A 23,066-nucleotide genomic window follows, 5' to 3' on the forward strand; every position below is an offset into this window, starting at 1 on the left:
CTACTGGAGAAATCTGATACCTTGTTACCTCAACAAAAGAAGGGAGGGCTTTTTGGAAAAATAGCCTTCGGGCTCAAAGTCAGGAAAGAACATAAGGCTCCCTTGTACTGAAGACCAGGTCTAGATACAGTGTTATCCAAACTCTGAGGATTAAACACTCAACTGCAGGAAGGAAGTTACCCACAGATGACTCTGAATCTATTTTCTAAAGATTTGTTTTTATTTTGTGTGTATAAGTATTTTGTCCATGTATCACAAACTCACCTAGGAGGGCTGGAGTCCAGAAGAGGGTGTCAGTTCCTCTGGAACTAGAGTAATCAACAGTTTTAATGTACCGTGTAGGTACCAGGAATCTAACCAAGGTTCTCTTAAAGAACAGCTAGTGCTCTAAACTGCTGAGCCATCCCTCTAGCTTCGTTCTGTATCGATTTTTAACACCAGGTCTAGATTTAGATGTTCTAGAACCTGAAAGTCTGGGTTATTGAATATTACCTTGGCTTTCTGTCAAAGCTTTTACATTCTAATACTTAATAAAAGGAATATATATACATATATATACACACACACAAACATACACATATATATATTACAAATCAGTATTTCTTGGAGTTTTGTTTTAAATTCTTTATTTTCATCTTTTCTAATACCTATGAATGTATCCCTCCAATAAGAGCCAAGAAACACCAGTAATTTAAAGGTTTAAAATAATGGTTTGAAACACTGAGGTTTTAACATGTTAAATCCCAATTCTTTGTGTTTGAGAAGCCGAGTGCTATGTGAATCAACAGAGCAAAATTTGTCCTGCCAACAAGTGAAGGGAAAAAGATGGAGCAGAGAGGAAGGGAATGGTTAACCAATGAGTGGCCAATTTGAGATCCATCCCACAGGCAAGAACCAATCCTTGACACTATTAATGATATTCTGTTATGCTATAGGCAGGAGCCTAAAGCCTAAGATAACTGTCCTATGAGGAGCTCCAACCAGCATCTGACCAAAGCAGATGCAGAGACCCACAGTCAAACATTAGAAGGAGTTCAGGAAGCCTTGTGGAAATGTTTGGGGAAGAGTTGGGGGATCTGGAAGTTATAGCGACTCCATAAGAAGACCAACAGAGTCAACTAACCTGGATCCTTGGAGGCTTCCAGGGACTGAACCAGGAACCAACAAGAATGCATGCACATCCTTAGCAGCTGTGCAGCCTGGTCTTCACTTGGGTGCCCCACAACTGGAGCAGGGGTTGTCCCTGACTCTGTTGCCTGCCTGTGGCCTCTGTGGGAGAGGATGTGCCTAGGACTGCAGTGACTTGATGTGCCAGGGTAGAAGGATACCCAGCCTATACCTTTCTCAGAGGAGAAGGGGTGGGAGAATAGAGAGACTGTGTGAAGTGGGAGAAGGGGGAAAGGGCTGAGATCCAGATGTAAAGTGAATAAATTAACTGAAGAAAAAACATAAAGCAGCCTAAGAGCAACTATCATCCACTGTTATCAGCTGTGTGATGAAAGCTCTCACAGGAGTCCCCAGGTCAGGAAGATCCCAGAAGCAGTTAGATTGTAGGCCCTGTTGTTAATGACTAGCTTTTCCTTGCAAGGACATTAAAACATTGTCATGGGAGGCAGTAAACCTTCCAGTGACCTTGAAGACCCACAGTAATTCTAGTTTACTGTTTACCTGCATCTATACCTCCCCTAGAGTTTTTCTTAAAAGGAAGATTTGACTTCCTAAAGGTAGAGTCCAAGGTCAAACAGGCTATGAGAGGTCATGGGCAAGGTAATAAGTCTGTCATCCTACACAGAGAAACATAACATTTTAATTGAGCAAAGGACGGCATAAATATAAAATTGGTAAGTCATACACACTCTCTCCCTTTGAAATCAAAGCACTATGTTGAAAACAGAATTGCAACAAAAAGTACAATGATGAGAGAAGGACTCATTAAGAACTAAAAATAAACTCTAATTCGCAATATGCATAAGGACTTAACAGAAAAGGAAAACAAGATGCAAAACTGCATCTGCTAAGTTAACTGTGCCCTCGCGGAAATCGCCCCACATCCCCACACAAACCGAAGTCTGTAGAAATCTGTGTGAGAAAAGGAAGCAGTGCTTTAAATGTTTTCAATGAATGTTTCAACAGAAAAGAAAACAAAGAGACAGCATTTTCTTCTTCTTCTTCTTCTAAGTCCTGTGATCTGCTAGCACTGCAGAAATAAATGCTGGGCTTCCTTACATCCAAGCCACTGTTCTCAGTACTTCTCTATCTGAATGCCTTAGTTGATGAAATCAGAACGTTAGCAGGAGTACTTGTGATTTACATTAAAGGAAGGGATAGTCAGCCAAAGGAACAGGGCATCAATAAAAGTGCAAGCAAGTCCCTCCTGACACTTTGCTAATCAACACCTTACAGCTAAATGTAACAGTGTGCTCAGTTTCTAGGTTAGTAATATCCCACTGGGAGTCAAGTTTTAACTCAGACTATCACTGTAACACTAACACACACACACACACTCACACACAGAGAGAGAGAGAGAGAGAGAGAGAGAGAGAGAGAGAGAGAGAGAGAGAGAGCTAGCTCACTGAGGCTGGTATAATAGCGTCAGTGACTTCCTAGATTCCTTTAAGTTACTTTTCCTCTTTGCCTCATCTCTCAGTGATGATGTTCACATATAGGCTATAAAATAAGCTTGGTATTCTTCCCAGACCATGGAAACTAAGAATTACAGATAATAGGACATTAGGAGATATTTTTCTAAAACCAAATTGAGGTTCAGAGTCATTCCAATAAGGTTAGAAAACAAGCCAAATGGCCAGGATGGACTTCAATCCAAGTATAAAAAAATGTAGTGAATGTGGAGACTGCTGCTTCTTAGCTAGGCTGAGTGGCCAGCAAACCCCCAAGATCCTAGTGTGTCACTAACACTACCACACTAGAGTCACAGGCGTCAACAGCCACACTCCAGCTTTCTCATGCAAGCATTGAGGAGTGCGACAGAACACAGGTCACATGTTTGGTCACTCATGCCCTTACCAATTAAACCATCGCTCTAGCCTCTAAAAATGGAGTACAACTTTTAAAACTAGTGTTTAATTCAAGTGTTTAGAAAGTTCTGGTAAATCTACATTGCACCCATTTAACATGAGAATAAAGAACCCAGCTTAAATAAATTCACCTTGCAAAATCTTTTCTTCAAGGATATATAAAGTACAAAATAGGAATATTTATTTGAAATTATAGTTATGGTCAGCCCTTAAATGAGACAGAGGTGTAGCTACAGCCCCAATATATCTTTTTTTTTTTTTTTTGAGTCAGGGTTTCTCTGTGTAGTCCTGGCTGTCCTGGAACTCACTCTGTAGACCAGGTTGTCCTTGAACTCAGAAATCTGCCTGCCTCTGCCTCCCAAGTGCTGGGATTACAGGCATGAGCCACCACGCCTGGCTCCAATATATCTTTTATAACTGAATATCTGTTTCTACACAATACTTGTAAGGGCTACCGGTGCTATTCTAATTCTTAAAGCCCTCAAAAGGGTCCTAATTACAAAGCTGGGTATGGTGGTGTGCATCTGTAACCCCAAGACTCAGAAGCTGGAAGCAGGAGAAATAACTGAGGCTGGCCTTGGTTATACAAGGAGTTCAAAACAAGTATGGGCTAATGAACCTTGCCTCAAAATGTAATAAAAGAAAAAAATGTATGTGTTGTTTATGACCAATAAAGAGGGTAACATTCTAAAACTTAAAAGAGATGAAAAGGTAAGGAGTAAAAAAAAAAAAAAAAAATTAAGTCACTGTATACAGAACCAACAAGTCAAATGACATTCACAAATAAAATGCCAGGAAGTATTTGTTCAAGTTGACCTTTTCACGGAAGGGTTTCCACAACAGAATGTGGCAGCAGCAGCATGCTCAGGTAAAAGTCAATTAGCAGAAAAGGAGCCCTGATGAAGCTGGCAAGTTCTGAAGCACAATTCTAACCTCAGTGACAAGTATTCCACTCAGGAGTATTCAAGGGAAATATTCTGGTGAGATTTATAAAATGTCTTGGTAAATTCAGACTTTTGACAAAGTCTAAGAAAATAAATTGTAGAGTTATGCTAATCAAGCCAATAAGGTAATAAATGAGTGAAAACCTCAAAGGCAAGCTGATTCTTTACTCCAGTATAGATGAGTAGGTATGCTTTAGGTGAGAAATGTCCCTTGCAAACTCGTGTGTTTCAACATTTAGTCCCCAGCTGACGGCCCTGGGGAGTTTACCAGATGTTAGCATGTGGAGCTCTGCATACTCTGAAAATGGAACCTCATCCCACTTCTGGCTGGTTCTCTGCTTCCTGCTTTCAGATGAGAGGTGATCTGCCAGCTTCCTGGTCCTCCTTCCGTGGCAATACAGTCCATCTCTGCTATTATGGCCTCTCCTTCTGAACTATGAGCCAAAATAAAGTCTTCCTTATGTAAGTTGCTTTTGGTCATGTTATCTTACTAATAGAAAAGTAACTAATACAGTAGATAATTCAGCTTCATATCTGAACAGAAAATCCCACAACATCACCATGCTCTTACATGGGCACTATTTAAGCTGAAGATGGACGATAATCAACAAAAGCAAGAAGGAATCTCTGCCTGGATCCTGTTCTACCCAAAAGCAAGGCAGGGTCTTTGTGCTCCTTCCCCGTGCCACATCAGCTAAAGGAATGACGTCTGTCTTCACAGACAGCAGACCTGAGACAAGTTCACACAAACATACCTTGCTAAAACAACCTTCCTTTTTGTTTCCCCCCTATAGATTTTCTAAATGCTGTCCTATAATTTATCGTCCTTCAAAAATCAAACTTATCCTTTCAAAAATATTCTGTTCTCTCCCTTATTTAATTACTTCTTTGAATTTTATTAATTTACCTGTATTCATACAGTAAATCTAACAGGTTAGAAGATTTTCGTCTCTGAGTGGTAAAGCTCTGTATCTAATTTCTTAAATATATAAGTATGTATGTATATATGTGTATATATGTATTTCGGTAATTTTGTATTGGCATTATTAATCAACACTGACACTAAAAACTATTCTATAAAAATACCTTCTTTAGGGGATGAAGAGATGGCTCAGCAGTTAACAGTGCTTACTGCTCTTGCAAAGAACCCACATCAGATGGCACATTACAGCCTATAACTCCAGCCCCTGGGAGTTCAATGTCCTCTGGCTTTTGCAAGCTCCTACATGCACGCACATAAATTCATGTAGGCATACATATACATATAAGTTTGAAAAAAGTATTTTAAAACTACCTGGTGTAGAGCTGGAGAGATGTTTCAGTGGGTAAAAGTACTTCTTTAAGATTTAGGTTTGAGTTCAAATTTTCTAGCATTCATGTCAAAGCCTGGCATGGCCAAACCACTTTAAGCAACAGAGATAGGCAGATACTGAGAGCTCCTTGTTTAGCCCACCAAGGCTGATGGACAAGCTTACAGTTTAATGAGACCCAATCTCAGGGCAACAATGTGGAGAATGATTTGGATGTCCTGCTCTGACCTTCATACATATTCAAGAGCACACACAAACACACACCCATACACACTCACATGCATATACCACACTCCCCCAACACACACACACACACACACACACACACACACACACACAAATAGTTTGAGTAACACAACAAAAATTAGTTCGGAATAAACTCAAAAGCCTTTGCCAAACCTTTCTGAAAAGTCTATGTAATGTTAATCTTATAATTTGAGATGATTAGCCATAACCTTTGGAAAGGAAAAAAGTACATGAAAAATAATATTATCTAACAATATACTGATAAAATCCACAAGTTTCTCTGTTATAGTTTACTGGTTTGAGATGTTTCAAATTTTCATTGTATATTATCTGATATACAATTTTATTTTATATTAATTTAACCTGATACAAATTTTATTTTATACTAATTTAGTTCTAAAATCTAAAAATAAATTTATTCAGGCTAGATAGGTATCTATAAAATGCTCATCCTGGGCTTCAGACCTGAAAACGTATGCAGCCTTGCCCCTAACCTTAAACAACACAGAGGCTCAGAATGGGTGCTTTTGAAGTCCCTGCCACCCACATGCCTGGCAACCCCCGCTGTTAACTACTTGTCTCAGAATACTCGAACAGTTGATACTCTATCCGCACCAAATAATAACTGACACACTGCACTGTATTTTCAAATTAACATTCATCAAAACAGCCTGTGTCCACCATGACTGAAAGCTAGCAAAAGCTAGCAAATTCGAAGGTATGTATTAGACTAATAAAAAAAAGATACCATTAACTATTTCAATCCTGAGGCATTAAGATTACATTTACTTAAAAAAGGAAGGAGAATCCATATAAACTGTTTGAAAATCAGTGTTCTGGTAGAGTAAACAAGGATAAAAACCAGCTCTAAAGTTCTCAGGAAGCTAAGAATGAATTTGGCTACACCCCCTTAAAGGGAGGAAACAACCTCTGGTTACCATTCAATTATACCTAACAAGGGTGATCAACACCTGCTAAGTCTCTGGGTCCCTGGAGTTTTTGTTTGTTTGCTTTGCATCCGGTCTTTCTTTTTTGTCTATTGGAAAACTTTTAACCGGATGCAAATAAAGTCAGCACAGAAGGCACCCTCTTAGGATAATGAGTAAGAGAGAGGCACCACATCAAGATAAAACAAGCGGTCCCCATTAGCTAAGGCCCAAACTGTAACTCTAGGAGCCCTTCCTTTTCTAAGGAAGGAAACATGATTGTGACAGAACTATCCTACTTTGGAAACTAAATTACATAAGGGATACCCATGGGGGCAGGCAGTCAGTAAAGACAGAGCCCTGAGATTCTGAATTGTAACACCTTTAGTCCTAGTTGCTAAGAATGAACTCATCAGAGACCAGTGGTCATGAAGGGACCCTTTAAGCTTAAGCTAGTCAGGAATGAGGCTCCTCAATTTCGGCACTTTACTTAGCCACTCTAATGAGTAGAAGACCTTGCTGTCATCCTGAAGAACTAAAGAAAATTCCACAGGCTCCTATAGTGTTCTGAGACTCCCTCAGGATTCCTAGTCAGGAAGTCTGAAGGATACTTAGTGTCTTGTACTTGCTAGAATGCACTGGCTTTGCTGTTGGTACCCGCCTGGGCACCCACAGTTCAAGAGACTCCCATTTTTCCTCAACTGCTGAGGCTTCACAATCAGCTGTGGAGGTCTTTGGCTTCAGATTTCCAAAGCATCCAGAATCTAAGGCTGGTTGGTTAGTTGGTTTTAACTCTTTCTTATGCAAATTTGTTGCCAGATGTGAGAATCACTGAACTAAAACACTCAGTACACAGCCACAGATCCAATTGTGAAAGAAATGTGAGTGTTCTTAACTATATAATCAGTCATGACCTCAAACTCATCCATTACCTTTCCAAATGCAACACCCTCTCCACAGTATATACCATTGGTAGCTCTGTAAAAGTTCTATTCTACCTAATTATTTATTAGTTCTGTGGTTAAATTCAAAGCAAGCTCTTACCACCAAGAACTGGCAAGAGAAAGTGCCCAGGTAAATAAGGAGAAGATTAGAATCTTAGCCACTGTTCTAGCCCCAGGCTTCTTAACTTACACTTCCTAGTACCACGATCATCATAGGAGTACAAACATCATCTCTGACCAAACCACAGTCATAAGAACTTCAGACTGGTAAGTGCTTAAATAACTGCTGAGGGCTTTTGTAGCTTTTAAAGCCTTTACAGTGCCATATACTTCTAATCCCTGCTCTTGGAAAACTAAACCAAAATAATGGCCAGTCTCAGAACAGCCTGGACTACACAGCAGAAACAATCTCAAAACCACACAGTGTCACTATGATGCACACACTATGACTACGCCAGTCACTGTGGGATTTCCTGGACTTTCTACTGGCTCTCTGGGTAGTTTTTCTTATATTCTCAGTGACTATTTTAGAAAAACTTCAAGTGGAAATTAAAAATTGAAATGTAAAGAATGATATCTGCCTGCAAGTATTTACTTTATTCCATACTAAAATATTTTGGGTCTACTGCTTTTATTATTATTTTGGGGGAAGGAGTTTGAGACAGGATTCTCTATAGACCTGGCTGTCTTAGAACTTTCTCTGTGTAGACCAGGCTGGTGTCCAAAGTCAAGAGATTTGACTGCCTCTACTTCATGAGTGCTGGGATTAAGAGAGTAAGTCACCACACCCAACACTCCAATCTTCAGGTTGTATTAGTTAAGGGTTTCATTTTTCATATAATGCATTTTCCTAATATTCACCCCACTAACTACTCCTAGATTCACCACTACGTTCTCTACCCAACCCTGTATCCAAGAACTTTCTTCAAAACCCTTCAAGACCAGTATGTATGGCCCAAAATATTCTTGAATGTGTGGTCTTCCACTGGAGTCCAGTCAGCTTACCAGGGTCTACACTTTTTAAAGAAAAGTGACCCCTATTTTCTCATCAGCTAACAATTGCAAATCACCCCATGGTTAGAGGCAGGATCGTGTGCCCACCTCCTTTGCCATGCTGAATTTGATCTAGCCTGGGCTTGCACTGGTTTTGGGAACCACTGTGAGTTAATATGCTTTCTTGATATTTTAATAGAAATTATACAATCAGGAACCCTCTCTAACTGCAAGGATAGTGGAAAGCAAAGGGACATCAAGAATCAATTCCATTTCAGCATCTGTGTGTCTGAGGGAAGCCAGATATTCCCATTACCACTGATTGCTACACTGAAGCCAAAGAGCCCACAGATACAAAAACTGAGAACTCACATTTACCCCATTATGCCTCATAATAGGCCTATAAAGGGTTTATGAAAAAATAAGATCATTCCAGTTGATGTCTACCCAGGGATAAGATATGGAAAATCCCCTAAGATGATTTCTGTGGCAAATGTCTAATATGAAGGATGGATAAGCTTTCTAATATTTTCACTTACCACTCCCAGTTTCATAAAAAAGAAATGTGATTTTTTTTACACAATAGTTAAGCATCTTCATCCTATTTCAGTAGGGTTGCCACCGAGCAATTGAACAAGAAATCACAGAAACTGATGTTACAGCCTGAATGCCATTTATCACACTTTATTACTTATTTAAAACAGCTAAAAAAATACACATGCAAAACACTTGTACTAACCTTACCCAACTTTTTAAAAAACTCTCTATTAAATTCATATAATGGCTGTGCTCTGTTTGTAAAGGAAACTTAAAAATAGCTAGGAATACAGTTCAGTGATAGAACCTTGCTTATAGCATGTATGAAGAGTTTGGTTAAATCACCATTCTGCACCCCTCAAAACACACACACACACACACACACACACGCACACGCACACGCACACACACACACACACACACACACGACTAAAGGAAAATTTGATCCATTTGAGTGTTAGTTCTCAACAACTGAAGAATTCTCCTGACAAGGTAATGAACACAGAAGCAACACAATTAGCTAAAGACAGGATTATTCACTATGTCTTGGAGGTGCTGGATTTTTTTTAATCTGATGTGAATACATAAGATGTCTGTGATCTTCAGTCATCAGGGACCAGAACAGTGAGGTTCAAGCACAGATATTGGCTCCAGGCACTTAGAGATCTTGAAAAAATAAGACTCTGAGCTTTGATTACAGAGCTGCTCAAAGCATCGCCTAGATGAAGTTCTAAATGTCCCCAGTATGATCTCTGCCCTTAATGCCAATTAACCTGAGGTGAAGCCAGGAACTAACTTGTTCATGGTCACATGATCACTTAGCCAATAAATGCTTAGAGTGACCGTTCATACCACTTTTCATATGATTTGCTTACTTATAAATTGTGTAAAGTAGTTCTATGTACCACCAAAGTTCATATGAAAGACCCATGTGGTCTATCTAAACTTAATGTCATATGGTTTCAGTATTTTAGAAGAATTCCAGTAGGAACCATTAAGTCTTATTCCAAGAACACGCTCCTTAAATAGGTTTGGGCTTAAGTAAAAACTTACTCAGATTTTTAAAAAGGCATACTAAAATTATTTTTTAACTATTACTCAAGTTCAGCAAATGGGGAATTACTTGGGCCCAACTTTCCATCTTTTCCTCTTTATCTTTACAGTAAAAAGGATGCTCATATGCCACATCTTCTTTCCTTGTTAAGAAACAGAAACAAACTCCCTTTATTCTCTATTTCTATCATTGCGATTATTTACAAATGAAAACATATTAGCCAGCACTTTATCATACATACTATAAGCAAAAGAACCAAAGTGTCTTAATGGGAGAATTTTTTATAACTTTTTTTTTTTTTGGTTTTTTGGATTTGTTTTTTTCGAGACAGGGTTTCTCTGTATAGCCCTGGCTGTCCTGGAACTCACTCTGTAGACCAGGCTGGCCTTGAACTCAGAAATCCACCTGCCTCTGCCTCCCAGAGTGCTGGGATTACAGGCGTGCGCCACCACCGCCCAGCAATTGGAGAATTTTATTGCAAAGTACGCCCCCCCCCTTTTCTAAAACAAAATATTCTCCTTATAGTTCACTATTGAAATCAGTTATGCAAGCTCAGGGGTACTGACAAAACAAAGGTTAAACTGAAAGTCGCTGTCACATACATTTTTCCTAAAGCAGCATCCTTCATTTCAGAATAAATTCAGTGTTCAGTTAAAATGCATCTAGGCATGGTAGCTCACACTTGCAAACTCAGCATTCAGTAAGCTCATATGGGACTGTCAAGAATTCAAAACCAGCCTGACTACATGATGAGCTGCAGGCCAACCTGCTATACAGAGTGAGATCCAGTCTTTAGACAACAGTAGATAAATAAGCAAATAACCACATACAGCTCCCATACATTTTCTCATATCCTGAACCATGGTCCATTAAATATCAACTAGCTACATAAAATTGCATACCTGTTATTTTGTCTCTTACAAGCTTACAGGACTCTATCTCGCCAATGCTCCCAAAGAGACTCTTTAGTTCTTCCTGTGTCATGTTCTGAGGAAGGTAGTTGACTATTAGATTGGTCTTGCTGTCCTCTGTGTTCCCAGAGTCAACTGGCGAGGAGCAGTTGTTGTTTACAGTGGTTGGACCATTGGCTGTGTTATTGCAAGTTGGCCCATTAGACAGTTGTGTTTCCATGGCAGCAATTACCTGCTAAAAACAGAGAAAATAAGAAATGTCAGAATTCATATTTCACAACCTATTAGAGATTCCACCCAAGAGTTAAACATTTGTCACTAAACACAAGTCATTCTGCTGAGATTACAATAAAGCTTCAACAAAAAGAGCAACACCTATGCTAATTGTATTTCATATTTAAGCTATTCAACATAAGGCTACAATTATATTTCCACATACATATTCCATACATGCACATGAGCACAATTTAAATGTTGAAACATTTTCTAGAATCATATCCTGAGTATAGTCATATACCCTCACTCACCTGTAGTATCCACAGAGAAAGTGATTTAATACCAAAGGGCACAGAACTGTGTCCTGACTAAAAATTATTCTAGAAAATAAAAATGCTTAACATGCTGCCAAAACAAACAAGCAAAGAAATAAAAACGATATAGTAATTCTGAGGAAGAGTCTTCAGTTCATAAGAGTCAATTATCTAAGACTGACAGGCATCTGTTAACAAAAATCAAGGAGCAAAGGAGCAAAAGTACTTTCAAAAATAAAAATTTGTCAACATGTACTGTTTTGGTTACATACTGAAATGTTTTTGATTAGCATTATTTTGTACCACTATCATTGGCAAGAAATTAAAAAAAAAATAGATGTTATATGTTCAGAAGTGAAAGGGCAGGTTAACTTGGGAGTAAAACTGTGAATATTCTGTCTACGTTTGTAGACTCTGTTTAACCATTTGGTCAATTTGGCAGCTGATGACCACCAACAAATATCTGATCCACAGCACCAAAACAGCATCCACAAACAAGTCAGGATAATATTTTGCCTTAACTCTAATCTTAAGAACACAAGACCAAAAATGCATATCCAGTTCATGAAAACAACAATACAAACACACAACTTCTCCAAACAGGTCAGCCCAAGGCTATAGAAAATATGAGTAGTAAGGTGTCCATAAACCAAACAAAAGATAAACAGCAGAGTTGGGGAAATTGCCTCAAACAGTTCCAACTACTCTAAAAATCATTTATTATACCATTTTGGATGTAGTTTCCTAAAAGTAATTTGATGGGCTTTGAACAAAAGAGTTAAGAACCACAGCCCCACACTCTCCAAAAGTGTTTTCCAATAACTGTCCAACTTTGGACAGCCAAGACTATGAGGGAATCCAAAAATCAAAGCATCAGTGAAAAGATTACACTCTGTCTCATCCAATATACCTCTTAGCTCCCCAAAGAACTGCTCAAACCTGACAACTCAGAATGATGGCATGCTAGCTTTAGGAGGCTTTAATGTAGGGAAGGCAAAGAATTTGATAAAAGAAAAAAAGCAAAGTAGAGGGGGAAAGGGGCTGGTTATAGGTGAATGGGGAAAATGTCCTTTAAAAAGCAAATTGCCTAAGAAAAAATAAAAGCATACAGCTATGGATACAAAATCTCAATTGCCAAGAATTACATAGGAAAGCAGCACCAGACAGACTGGCCAACTGACCAGATCCCGACTGGTGAGGGACAAGAATCAGCATAATCGAGATAAAAATGGACTGAAGCCAAAGTAGTTAGGAAATAACCTGTAACCTTTCAATAGCTTCATTTCTTTTCCAAAGAAATGAACTCCCCCCACCACCCCAAGATTTAAACTACTTTTCTTGGGTAAGGATTGTCAGTGAATACTTAAAGAATAATAAATAAATCTTTGGACTTCTATATGAAAAAAATCAAAATATTTCAAGATATTATAATTGACATTATTTGAAAATGAGAAGGGAGGCTTCAGATTTTCTGGTAAAAGTACGACTGTTCCAGTTTATGGGTTGGTTTTGAATTACTCTTTTCACATAAAACTCTCATAGGGATACCTCTACTCAGCAACTGTCAAAAAACGATGTACTACGAGAGAGTGGCCAAGGCCTATTAAAGTAAATCCTCATTCAAAAGTAAGGGTATGTACACAAAGTACAAGAACCCCAAGAGTGAGGTTTGGGCTACAGCACACTGGGATGGCATGTGCAATATAAATGTTCATTGACTGAAATTAGCAGGGTGTAGGAAGGACAACAAACATTCTCACTTAATTGCACATTTATTTCCACGTTCAGGTGGCAAGAATGAGCTCCTACGCCAACATTCAAGTGAACAGCTGCAGTAGGCTGTGTGCACTGAAAAAAATCCCAGCATCTTTCAGCTATAGGACCATCTGCTCTGAATAAAATGATACGAATGTGCTATATTTTCCAAATAATGCATATTCCATTGATAGGCTCAACACAACTGTTCACAGAGTGCACAGTCTTTCAACAGTTACTGGGCAAATAGTTTTCAGCCAGATTTACAATTTACAAAAAAAAATTTTCTTATAATCAGGAATTGTAAATAGCTTCAAAATGTAGTAACCAAAAAAATACATAGTAAACATATGTAAAGAATCACGGTAACTTAGTATTCAGACCATACCAAAACTTTTGTTTTTGTTTTTGTTTTTATTTTTTCAAAAAAAACTTGTCACTCTTTTGAGTCTGCACTAAAATCCTAATTTCAATTATTTCAGTTACATATAACAGCACGGTTCTGATCTATATATACCACCACAGTTAAAATTGCAATGTGCTTTTAATACTTAATGATGGCCATACCATAGTACATAAGAATGATGATTAGTATGCCAAATTAAAGGTTCAAGTGTTTGGTATGGCCTCGGCACTTCTGCAACATGCTAAAAAAAAGTAGCCTACAGAATTTAAGAAAACTCCCACAGACCCCGGTCCAAGGCTCTGCTGCCCACGAACCGCTTCTAAGCAGAGAGGCCACATCACACAGTCTGACTGCCATGTTAGTTTGGAGTTGCCGTCTGCAATATGGACACAAAAAGTACCATACGTTAGAGTAGAGCAAGGTAATGCAACATGTCAGCTTGCACAAATTTACAGTGACTGTCTTCATATTCCCAGCACGTCCATGCAGTGGGGCTTAATTGAATTTGAGGCAATTCCAATCTAATCTTTCCAAATTTAACATGTAGTTTTCTTGCATAAATGTTAAGTATTTGTAATTAAAGCCCAATTTTAAAACAGAACTACCTACTTGTCTTTATATCTACATTTAAAAACTACCTTAAATTCCGTTTCAAAAATAATAAAAATAAATAAATAAATGAAATGAAAATACTACATGCAGTCCTCTCATGGATGTGGGAGACGGGAGGAAATGTGAATGAAATTTTAGTGAGAAAAGCAGTCAAGCGATTCATAAAGTGATTGCTTTGCATAAAAGCAGTCTCTCTCCTAAATATCAAAGGGACATTAAGTGAAGCTGTATTTGCCCACACTGTTACATTATACTACAAATGATCCTTAATCCTGGGACTTCAAATTAAAAGGGAATCAAGTCCCCCTGAGGTTATTCTGACACTACAGTCACAGTAGTCTCTACCAGTTTCACCCAAAACTGTTCACATATACTAAGTGGCAGTATCTTTCAATTGAAATAATTAAACCAGTAAATAGAATTTTGGTGTTTTGTTTTTTGTTTTGCTTTTGAGGAATGACTGTATACGATATCAGCTTTGTCTCTGAATGAAATCAAGTGAACATTTTATAATATGTAAATTGTGAACCCAGCATGCTTTAAAATTAGTCCTGCCATGAGGCCCCCAACAGCATTAACAGTCCATTCATACCTTATTTCAGCTTTCCTGAAAACTAAACGGAGCTTGGAGAGTGGCCCAAAAGCCAAAGTCTACTTTTTAGCTATATGCCCATATGCTTAAAATGGCAAACATAGCAATAGGAAAACTCAGGCTCAGAAATAAATAATGAACGAGGGCTGGAAAACCCTATCTCCTGGCTGTACAGGATTCACAGGAAATGACACGAGCGGTCTCTGGCATCTATAAAAGAGTTAAAGGCTTCTGAATGGATGCATGCAAATGCCTTGCTGCTCTTCCTTTCTCCCACCCATAGCCAGAGAATTTAGTCTAACCCTGCTGTCTTTCATTGTACAGTTACACTTAACCTGAGATAGAGTAATGTGCTTTATAGCCATGCGATAGTTTAACAAGAGCCCAACTGTGGAGCAGGACAACCACACCCAACAGGTTAAACCAAGCCAAAATGTATGTCCAGGATACATTCATGAGTTAATCTCCAAACATTACCTAAGTCATGGTTAAAATGATTGAATGGCCTCATCCCCTATATTCCATAGGAGAGACACTAACAAGCTCATCTCTTTTGCGAGCCCCAGAGATGTGAACAGTCTCTACCAAAGCGACTAAGCTGAGAAGGCCGCTGATGGAAAATGATTCCACTGCATTTTACATTCCCAGCAGCCAGACAGTCGCTCTGCTTGAGGCAGACACACACCTTTATGGGAAGTTATAAATAAGTTGCTCACATGGCCCTTACCTTTATGCTGGCCAACAATTCAGTTACTAAAAATGTAAAGCCACTTCCCCTTCACTTAAGGACAGGTGATTCTGCTCCACTCCATCTACCACAGACAACCCGGCTGTGCACTATTTATAGACTCTACTGGCTCTGAGGCTCTTTGGAAAGGAAAAAAAAGCTGTATTGCAGTGAAACAGAGCCATTAATTTTAAGGCTTAAAAAAATGTTTCATATATATTCACCTCTTAATTTAGACATCAATTGTGCCAATTCAGACTGCGTTTCATCCTGTTACTCTCAGCACAATAACTTATGAAAAGGTACTTTCATAGATCAATCTAGAATATTCTATACTTGCATTGAGCCACAAGAGATAATGGTGAGGGAACAGTTTGATGAGAGCATGGGAAAGTGTACAGAGCCATATTGGGGCAGTCTTGCACTTGGTCAGAGTTTGACTTTGGTCAAGGTTAACTTCTCCCAGTTAGCCAGGATTCTGCTCCACTTAGGGTGGAGCGCACGTAGTAAAGGTTAAGTTCATTGTTCTTCCTGGTATAGGGATTCCTGAATTAAACAGGTGACCCACCCAGCTGCCGGAGCAGTCAAGACGAAGACCTCCAAGAGAAGCTAGACAACTTCCACCGGAACTCAGCCTGGAGTCTGGGGGGAGGGTTTGCCCAAACTGTTAAAAGGTCCGGCGCCATTAAAGTTTACGGCTTCGATCAGTGAACATTGACCTAGCCGTACTTTCTTTTCGCCGCTCTTCCCTATGACCCCAAAATTCTCTCAACAGGTAACCCAGTTTACATGTAGCTGCTGGCGGCTACATAGTGGCGCCCAACGTGGGGCGACCTGGCACGAGAGAATTTCTTGAGGTAGCCCTATCCAGCGAAGCTTCGTGGAAAAGGTGAAAATTAATGGTGTCCGCACGGTAAGCAACATAGAGGGCAAAACTAGCGCTAGTGAATTCGTGTCTATGGTTGTGAGTGCAGGAATGGATACAGTTTTTCAAGCATACTGCGTGGACCCAGCGCAGGACTGCTTGGGTTGATAAGATAGGGAAATATGGGGAAGGAATTTGGTAGGCATTTGCCCAAAGCTCGTAAGAGCTGATTTCGGCGAAAAGAAAGGGGTTTTTAAAAATAGGCATATGTCCACAGCTTCTAAGAGCTGTTTAAAGAGGAAAATGGATGCAATTGCTTAACAAGCACGCTTAACTTTCTGTGTATCTTTCCGTGTTTGTCCCGGTGCACCGACTGTCTGTCTATGTGTATGTTTATGTCCTCTCTGTGTCTTTGTGTGAATGACTGTTTCATGTTTAAAAGAAAAATTGGTAAAGATTACATCTGCTGGTAACCTCTTGAGCTAGCCACAGTTTGTGTGGGGATTGATTCAAAGCCACGCTGCAGCAGCGTAGCTCACTCACCCAAGACAGAAACATGGCTGGGGAAAAAGCCGCTCTTAAAAGCCCAGAAACCTCGAGATTTGGGAAGACTTTGGTTTGGCTTGTGAAATTCATGTAGTCGCTTTATACTTGTTTCTAATTGGTTTTAATGATATAAGGCTTTACATTTCTTGACTAAAGAGTTATAAATTAATTGGTTATTATGTAAAAGGTATAGTGTTATTAAGAAAAGGTTAGTTTAAAACTGGTGATTCAGTGTTAGAGCTATCTTAACTAACTACACGTGGCCTAACGCCACTCATGCCTTGTTCTTGTTTATAATTGGATTTAAAGGTATATTTTGCATGTCTTGACTATAGAGTATTGGCTTAAGTCACTGCACATGATTTAAAAGGTATAATGTTATTAACAAAAGTCAGGTTAAGGCTGGTAGTTTAGGGTAGTCGCCATTTTGAACACGTGGCATGATGGTTAAGGCTGGTAGTTTAGGGTAGTCGCCATTTTGAACACGTGGCATGACGATTAAGGCTGGTAGTTTAGGGTAGTCGCCATTTTGAACACCACATGGCATGACGCAATCCAGGAAATACAGGCCTTTAAGACGCTCCTAAATTGGCATGGTGTTTTGTGTGAATCTTGGCCTGGAGATTGGATTTTAAGATTTAAAATAATGTCTCTTTAATAAGTTACACTGGCAGACAAACCTTGTGCTGTAAAAATGTGTTTGCCATTGATTTTAAAGAAAATAGATTGTTTAAAATTGAGATTTGCTTCCAAAATTACAATTGTGCTCTAATATTGCAAGAAAACATTGAGTTACAATAAAAATCAGTGTGTCATTGGCTACAGTTTTCAGTTTGCAGGCTCGTAATTAACATTTTGTAATTAAGATAATTTTGAGAGTGATACAGCTATGGGTTTTAGGGGCCCATTGCCACTTTTCCACAAGTTTATAGGCTACAATGGTAGGAGCAAAATTTAACCCTCCAAGATTAAAAAGGAGATCTCTGTAGAAATGTATTTGATATCAAGTAGGTTCCTTTGACCATGAAATTACAGGTTTCTTTTGTTTAATCCTTAAAATGTCCTTGTAGGTTTGGGTCTGGTCTTAGATAAAAGGCTCAGATTAGAAGATATTTACATTTGAGGAATCTCATACAAAGTCCTTGCCAAGGACTCAGGGTGGATACTAGGGCAGAATTTTTACATTTGAGTTAATGCAAAGCTTAGAACTGCCTCAGGGGAAGCTAGTGAGAAAGCTTTTGAGAAATTGTTTCTGCCTTACAGGCCCCACCTAGGGAGTGTTTGGTTTTAAAAAAAAAAAAAAAAAAAAAAAAAAAAAAAGGTTTTTGACTTATCCAGGTGTGGGTTAAAATGCAGTTCAAATCTATGAAAGGTCAAGGAGGCTATAAAAGCATTAACATTTGGCCTGTCTACTCCCTATAAAATTATTGTAAATTTAAAGGGTTGGTTTTTTGCTTTACATTCTGATAATTATAAAAGCATTTGCTTCTAATTTTAAAGAGACAACAAAACAATTTCATTAGAAAGTTTTGCCTCAAGGAATGGCTAACAGCCTTACGTCCTGTGAGGAAAAAATGTTTGTCTCTCTTTCAATACTAGAAGTTAAGATCTTAAAAATTTCAGTGTATAATGTTCATAGAATGTTTGTTACAGGCCCTTGCTCCTATAGACTTTTAGAATTTTTAGGTAAATGGCTTTCAAAGGTTGTTAGGATATATTAATTGGCTTTATCTTATATTTACCTCATTTTAAGCTTGCCACAGAAGGTCTTAAACCTCTGTTTTCAAGGTAGGAAACGTTTGTTCCTTGCTTCAAGCAACAATCAAATTTATTATTAATGGTTGGTCTATTACATGGCAAGCATTTTTAGGCAAAATTAATAATTGTTATCCAAAAGATAATTTGTACTATCAGATCACATGTTTATTCCTTTAAGTTTCTCCCTGCTTCAACACAGATACCTGAATTGGGTGCTATAGCAGCTATTTTTAAGATGTTAAAGGTCAAGCTTTTAATAATAGTAGATATACATAGCTCATGGTTTTATAATTGCTTAAAATTGGTCCATTTTTAATACTGCTAATTTTTAATTTCTACAGTTTATACAAATGTGATTCAAATTTCTAAGAACAAAGGATATGTTCTCTAAATGACTGTCCTTTAGGTATTTGAAATAATTTTATATTTTGTGCACATCAAATTGTAAAGATTTGTTCTTGATGTCCTCAATTTCTACCTCTACCACGTAATGGTGTTAATCCTAGAGGACTTAGTTATTACAGATAAATGATATTCATATTTCTAATTTAAAGGATTAAAAAAATATGTACATGTGACTAATGATTCATTTTTAGGCTGTCTAGTTGCAACTGCTCTAACAGAAAAAGCAACTATATTTTATATAATTACATAGTTATTGCCTATGTTATGGGTTATACTTTGTGTTCCAACTTAAATTAATAAAACAATATCTTCTTGGAAGAAAGAAGAGAGGGGAAATCGTGTCCCTGTACATATAATTTAAATTATGCTTACATGTTTTTAAGAAAATTTTAAAATTTAGATGCCAAGAAACTCCTTGCTAAATGTATATGACATCTTGTAATTAGACATATTGATGTCTAGGTGAAATGAAGGAATTCACTTACTAACATATGCCATGATCCTGATTTAATATTGGGGGAGAAGGCATGTCCTCTGTTTTTTTCCACAGAATGCTGCAGAAGATATGCTGACTGTGTGCTTGCTGAATGCCCAGACCATGGTAACATAAGAGCTATATTGGGTATATGTTCTTGACTTACCTCAATTGTTAAATGTCCCAGGTTAGATAAATTGCCTAGCTTCAAGCTTTTAGACTTTGTGGGACAGAACATGGAGACTGTTATGCTAGCTTAGGAAAAATTAATTAAGAAGAGTTAAAATGACTTCTCCTTATTGTGCTCAGCTGACTCAACCATAGACTGGTCTAGAAATAATTCCAATATTGAAGATTCCAATTTTGAAGATGGCTAACAATCTTCAGCCAGCTGTGTTAATTTAACATATAGTCTCCACTTTTCCTGAGAAGTAACAGCTTAATTCTTGATTCACAAGGCTACCTCTCCCACCTCAGAGGCCAAGCCTTGGGTCCTTAAAGTTGTTAATTTACAACTGAATTGGATACTTCTGGGACAAGTTAATCCTATTCCACCTTTAACTCTTGACCTTGTCTGTTAAGCAGACTGGCTGTCTCCACCCAGGCTCACCTGGATGGAGAGATTACATGTCTGTTAAAGACACTTGCAGACCCCCCTGGCTTCAAAACTTACACAAGTGGATCTCCAAAGAGGGAGCCACATAGAACTCAGATCTATGTGTGTTTGTTTTTGAACAAACATGGGTACCAGCGAGACGTGCGAGGCAAAGCACTGCATGGGGAGGTGAATTTCTGCTTCTGAGTCCCCAGGAAGTACACCTAATTGCATAGGGGTTAACGTCGAGAGGCTGTCCTTAAAATAATAAGGGAGCCTATTACCCCTCCTCTGAAAAAGACGTTATACAATATTTAAGAGGAATTACGGTCAATGCTTCCCCTCCTGGTTAAGGCCCGCCTTCTTATGAAGGATATTTATCCACTTGTTTTCTACCTCCTCGTGTTCAAATTAATAAAAAAAGGGAGGACATGTACAGAGCCATATTGGGGCAGTCTTGCACTTGGTCAGAGTTTGACTTTGGTCAAGGTTAACTTCTCCCAGTTAGCCAGGATTCTGCTCCACTTAGGGTGGAGCGCACGTAGTAAAGGTTAAGTTCATTGTTCTTCCTGGTATAGGGATTCCTGAATTAAACAGGTGACCCACCCAGCTGCCGGAGCAGTCAAGACGAAGACCTCCAAGAGAAGCTAGACAACTTCCACCGGAACTCAGCCTGGAGTCTGGGGGGAGGGTTTGCCCAAACTGTTAAAAGGTCCGGCGCCATTAAAGTTTACGGCTTCGATCAGTGAACATTGACCTAGCCGTACTTTCTTTTCGCCGCTCTTCCCTATGACCCCAAAATTCTCTCAACAGGTAACCCAGTTTACATGTAGCTGCTGGCGGCTACAGGAAAGGGAGGAAGGTAGCTTTTTCTTTTCATGGTTGTATAATTTAGCTACAACAGGCACTAAATCTTTCCATGTTTTTCTTTTTCTTCCTTTTTTCCTCTCAATTATGTGTACTTCCTGCTAGCATTACTGTGTTACTTTTGCATCTGCATGTTCTTACACTGGTGGAATTCTGAGACCAAAACTAGCACTTCTTCCTCATAGCTGGCAACAGTAAGAATATGAGAAGTCAGACTAGCCTAGCAGTTTCCCAACTACATATAAAAACATGAAAAGTCTCCATTTCTTAATCTCCATAGTTTAAGAACAAAACAACAGCAAAAAAACATTCTGTAAGCTAAGATAATCTTTGCTATTTTAAAACCTCTTCCAGACAGCCACCATGTAAGACAGACTCTAGTCAAAAAACACTTTTAAAATATCTTGAGAATTCTCGTGTTAAGTCACCTGGTGTTATGACTGAGCTAGGAGAAAGGATTCCAAAGCTTAAATACCATCAGATATAGAGACCAGACCTATACAAGTCAGTCATAGCAGTGTGCAGAGATGATTGCAAAGCTCCTAGTGAGGCTGGTTCAGTCTGCCCCAACATTCCATTCCACTGCTATGTTCACCATCCTCATTCCAGTTCCCAGGCTGGCAGTCTGGCTCAGTGGTAGGACACTGGTCTATCACGAGTTAAGGCTGGTAGAAAATGACCACTGCATTAAGGAGGTAGGGAATTAAAACTGATATGGGCTCTCTGACTTACAGCCTCTCCAACAGTCCTTCTTCATCTTAAGTCACATTAACTTTTCCAGGGATCTTTTCCTAAACCATCGACAGCCACCTGCTACCCATCAGATCAAACACTGGGTACACTACAGACACTGAACACCCTGCATCCTTTACTGTTATCAACCTTGGCATCTGAGCCGTCTTTGTCCCTCAAACAAGCCCAGTGCCTTACTCTCTTGCTTTGCTAATGGTTTCCCTTTGAGAGATCTGTACCAGGGAAGAACAAGAATAGTTTCTTCAAAGGCTAGAGATTGAAAGGGTGAACCACACCATCTTTAATATATGTAAACTCAACAGTTTGTTTTTCTGTCCCACCTCAAGTATTTCACAGTAAAAATAACAATGAAAGAATATTTCCATTTTGGGAGCACCCACCAGTCACCATTCCCTGAAATCCACATTGCTATTACAGGGCTTAGCAAAGGAAAACATTAATCTCTGAAGTCAACAGGTGTGTGATTTCTACATCAAGAACAGTTTGCCAACTATAAAAACTCAAAAGTCAAAACAAATCCTGAAACATGGCACAGGTAAGTTCCATGCCTCTGTCCAATACAGTTACAAAGATAGACCAGGTGGGATTTAAGGATCACTTAGCAAAATGGACAAAGGCCAAGAGAACAGAAAGGCAAGTGAGCAGAAAATAAAATTTTGATACAAAGGAATTCAGAAATCCGTTATTCTTATGTTACGGGTCTTAATGGTTTTAATTTGATATTGGCTAGGAAGGCTAGGCAAATATAAATGATGTCTCTAAAAAAGAATCATGGCTAAAGGCAAGGACAAGCATCTCCTCAGACTAAAATATCCAGTTTTCGTACAATGACCTTGGACTCCACACTCATTGGGGCTAGGATGCACTCACCTCCAGGTGTACCCCATCAGGGCAGAGTCCTTGTAATGTCCTCCCTCTGTACAGCAAGACTTGCTCTAAAACACCAAATTTACATTACAAGGTAGAAGAAAGACACCTATCTCTAAAGTTTAAAAAGTAAAGTTGGGGGGAATGGAATCCTGTTCAGACACCTTCTCACCTTCTTCCTTTAGGGAACGCACGCTAAGAAACTGGAACATAAAGTAGATGGGGCATGGATTGTGAGAGCAGAGGAAGCAGCCTGGGGACAGGTGAAACCACGACTGCAGTTAATAGTTCAGTGTTCCCACTGAAAGCATTACAATGACAGCTTCATGATACATTTCTGGACTTTTTCGAAGCAAGCAAGAGCATATTCAACCAAGCTTTGAAATCAGAGATAACCCATGAGTTACAAGGAT

The 23,066-nt window shown here is 38.8% G+C and overlaps 1 protein-coding gene across 8 annotated transcripts in view; it reads right to left on the bottom strand.

Moving 5' to 3' along the window:
• Positions 1–13,948, bottom strand: part of Elavl2 (ELAV like RNA binding protein 2) — a 61,208-nt gene extending 47,260 nt beyond the window's left edge. For 4 of the 8 annotated variants that reach the window (XM_052175571.1, XM_052175570.1, XM_052175567.1 and 1 more), the window contains exons 1-2: positions 13,877–13,948; positions 10,892–11,135 (exon numbers count right to left, since the gene is read on the bottom strand). In XM_052175571.1, the coding sequence (XP_052031531.1) occupies positions 10,892–11,135; positions 13,877–13,948 (316 nt within the window). Of the gene's footprint in view, positions 1–10,891; positions 11,136–11,381; positions 11,397–13,876 lie in introns of those variants that run through there. The other 4 variants (XM_052175569.1, XM_052175568.1, XM_052175573.1 and 1 more) reach the window with 2 other exon arrangements.
• Between the last annotated feature and the right edge of the window lie 9,118 nt (positions 13,949–23,066).

The sequence above is a fragment of the Apodemus sylvaticus genome, chromosome 3, assembly GCF_947179515.1.
Source record: "Apodemus sylvaticus chromosome 3, mApoSyl1.1, whole genome shotgun sequence".
Classification (NCBI taxonomy): Eukaryota; Metazoa; Chordata; class Mammalia; order Rodentia; family Muridae; genus Apodemus; species Apodemus sylvaticus.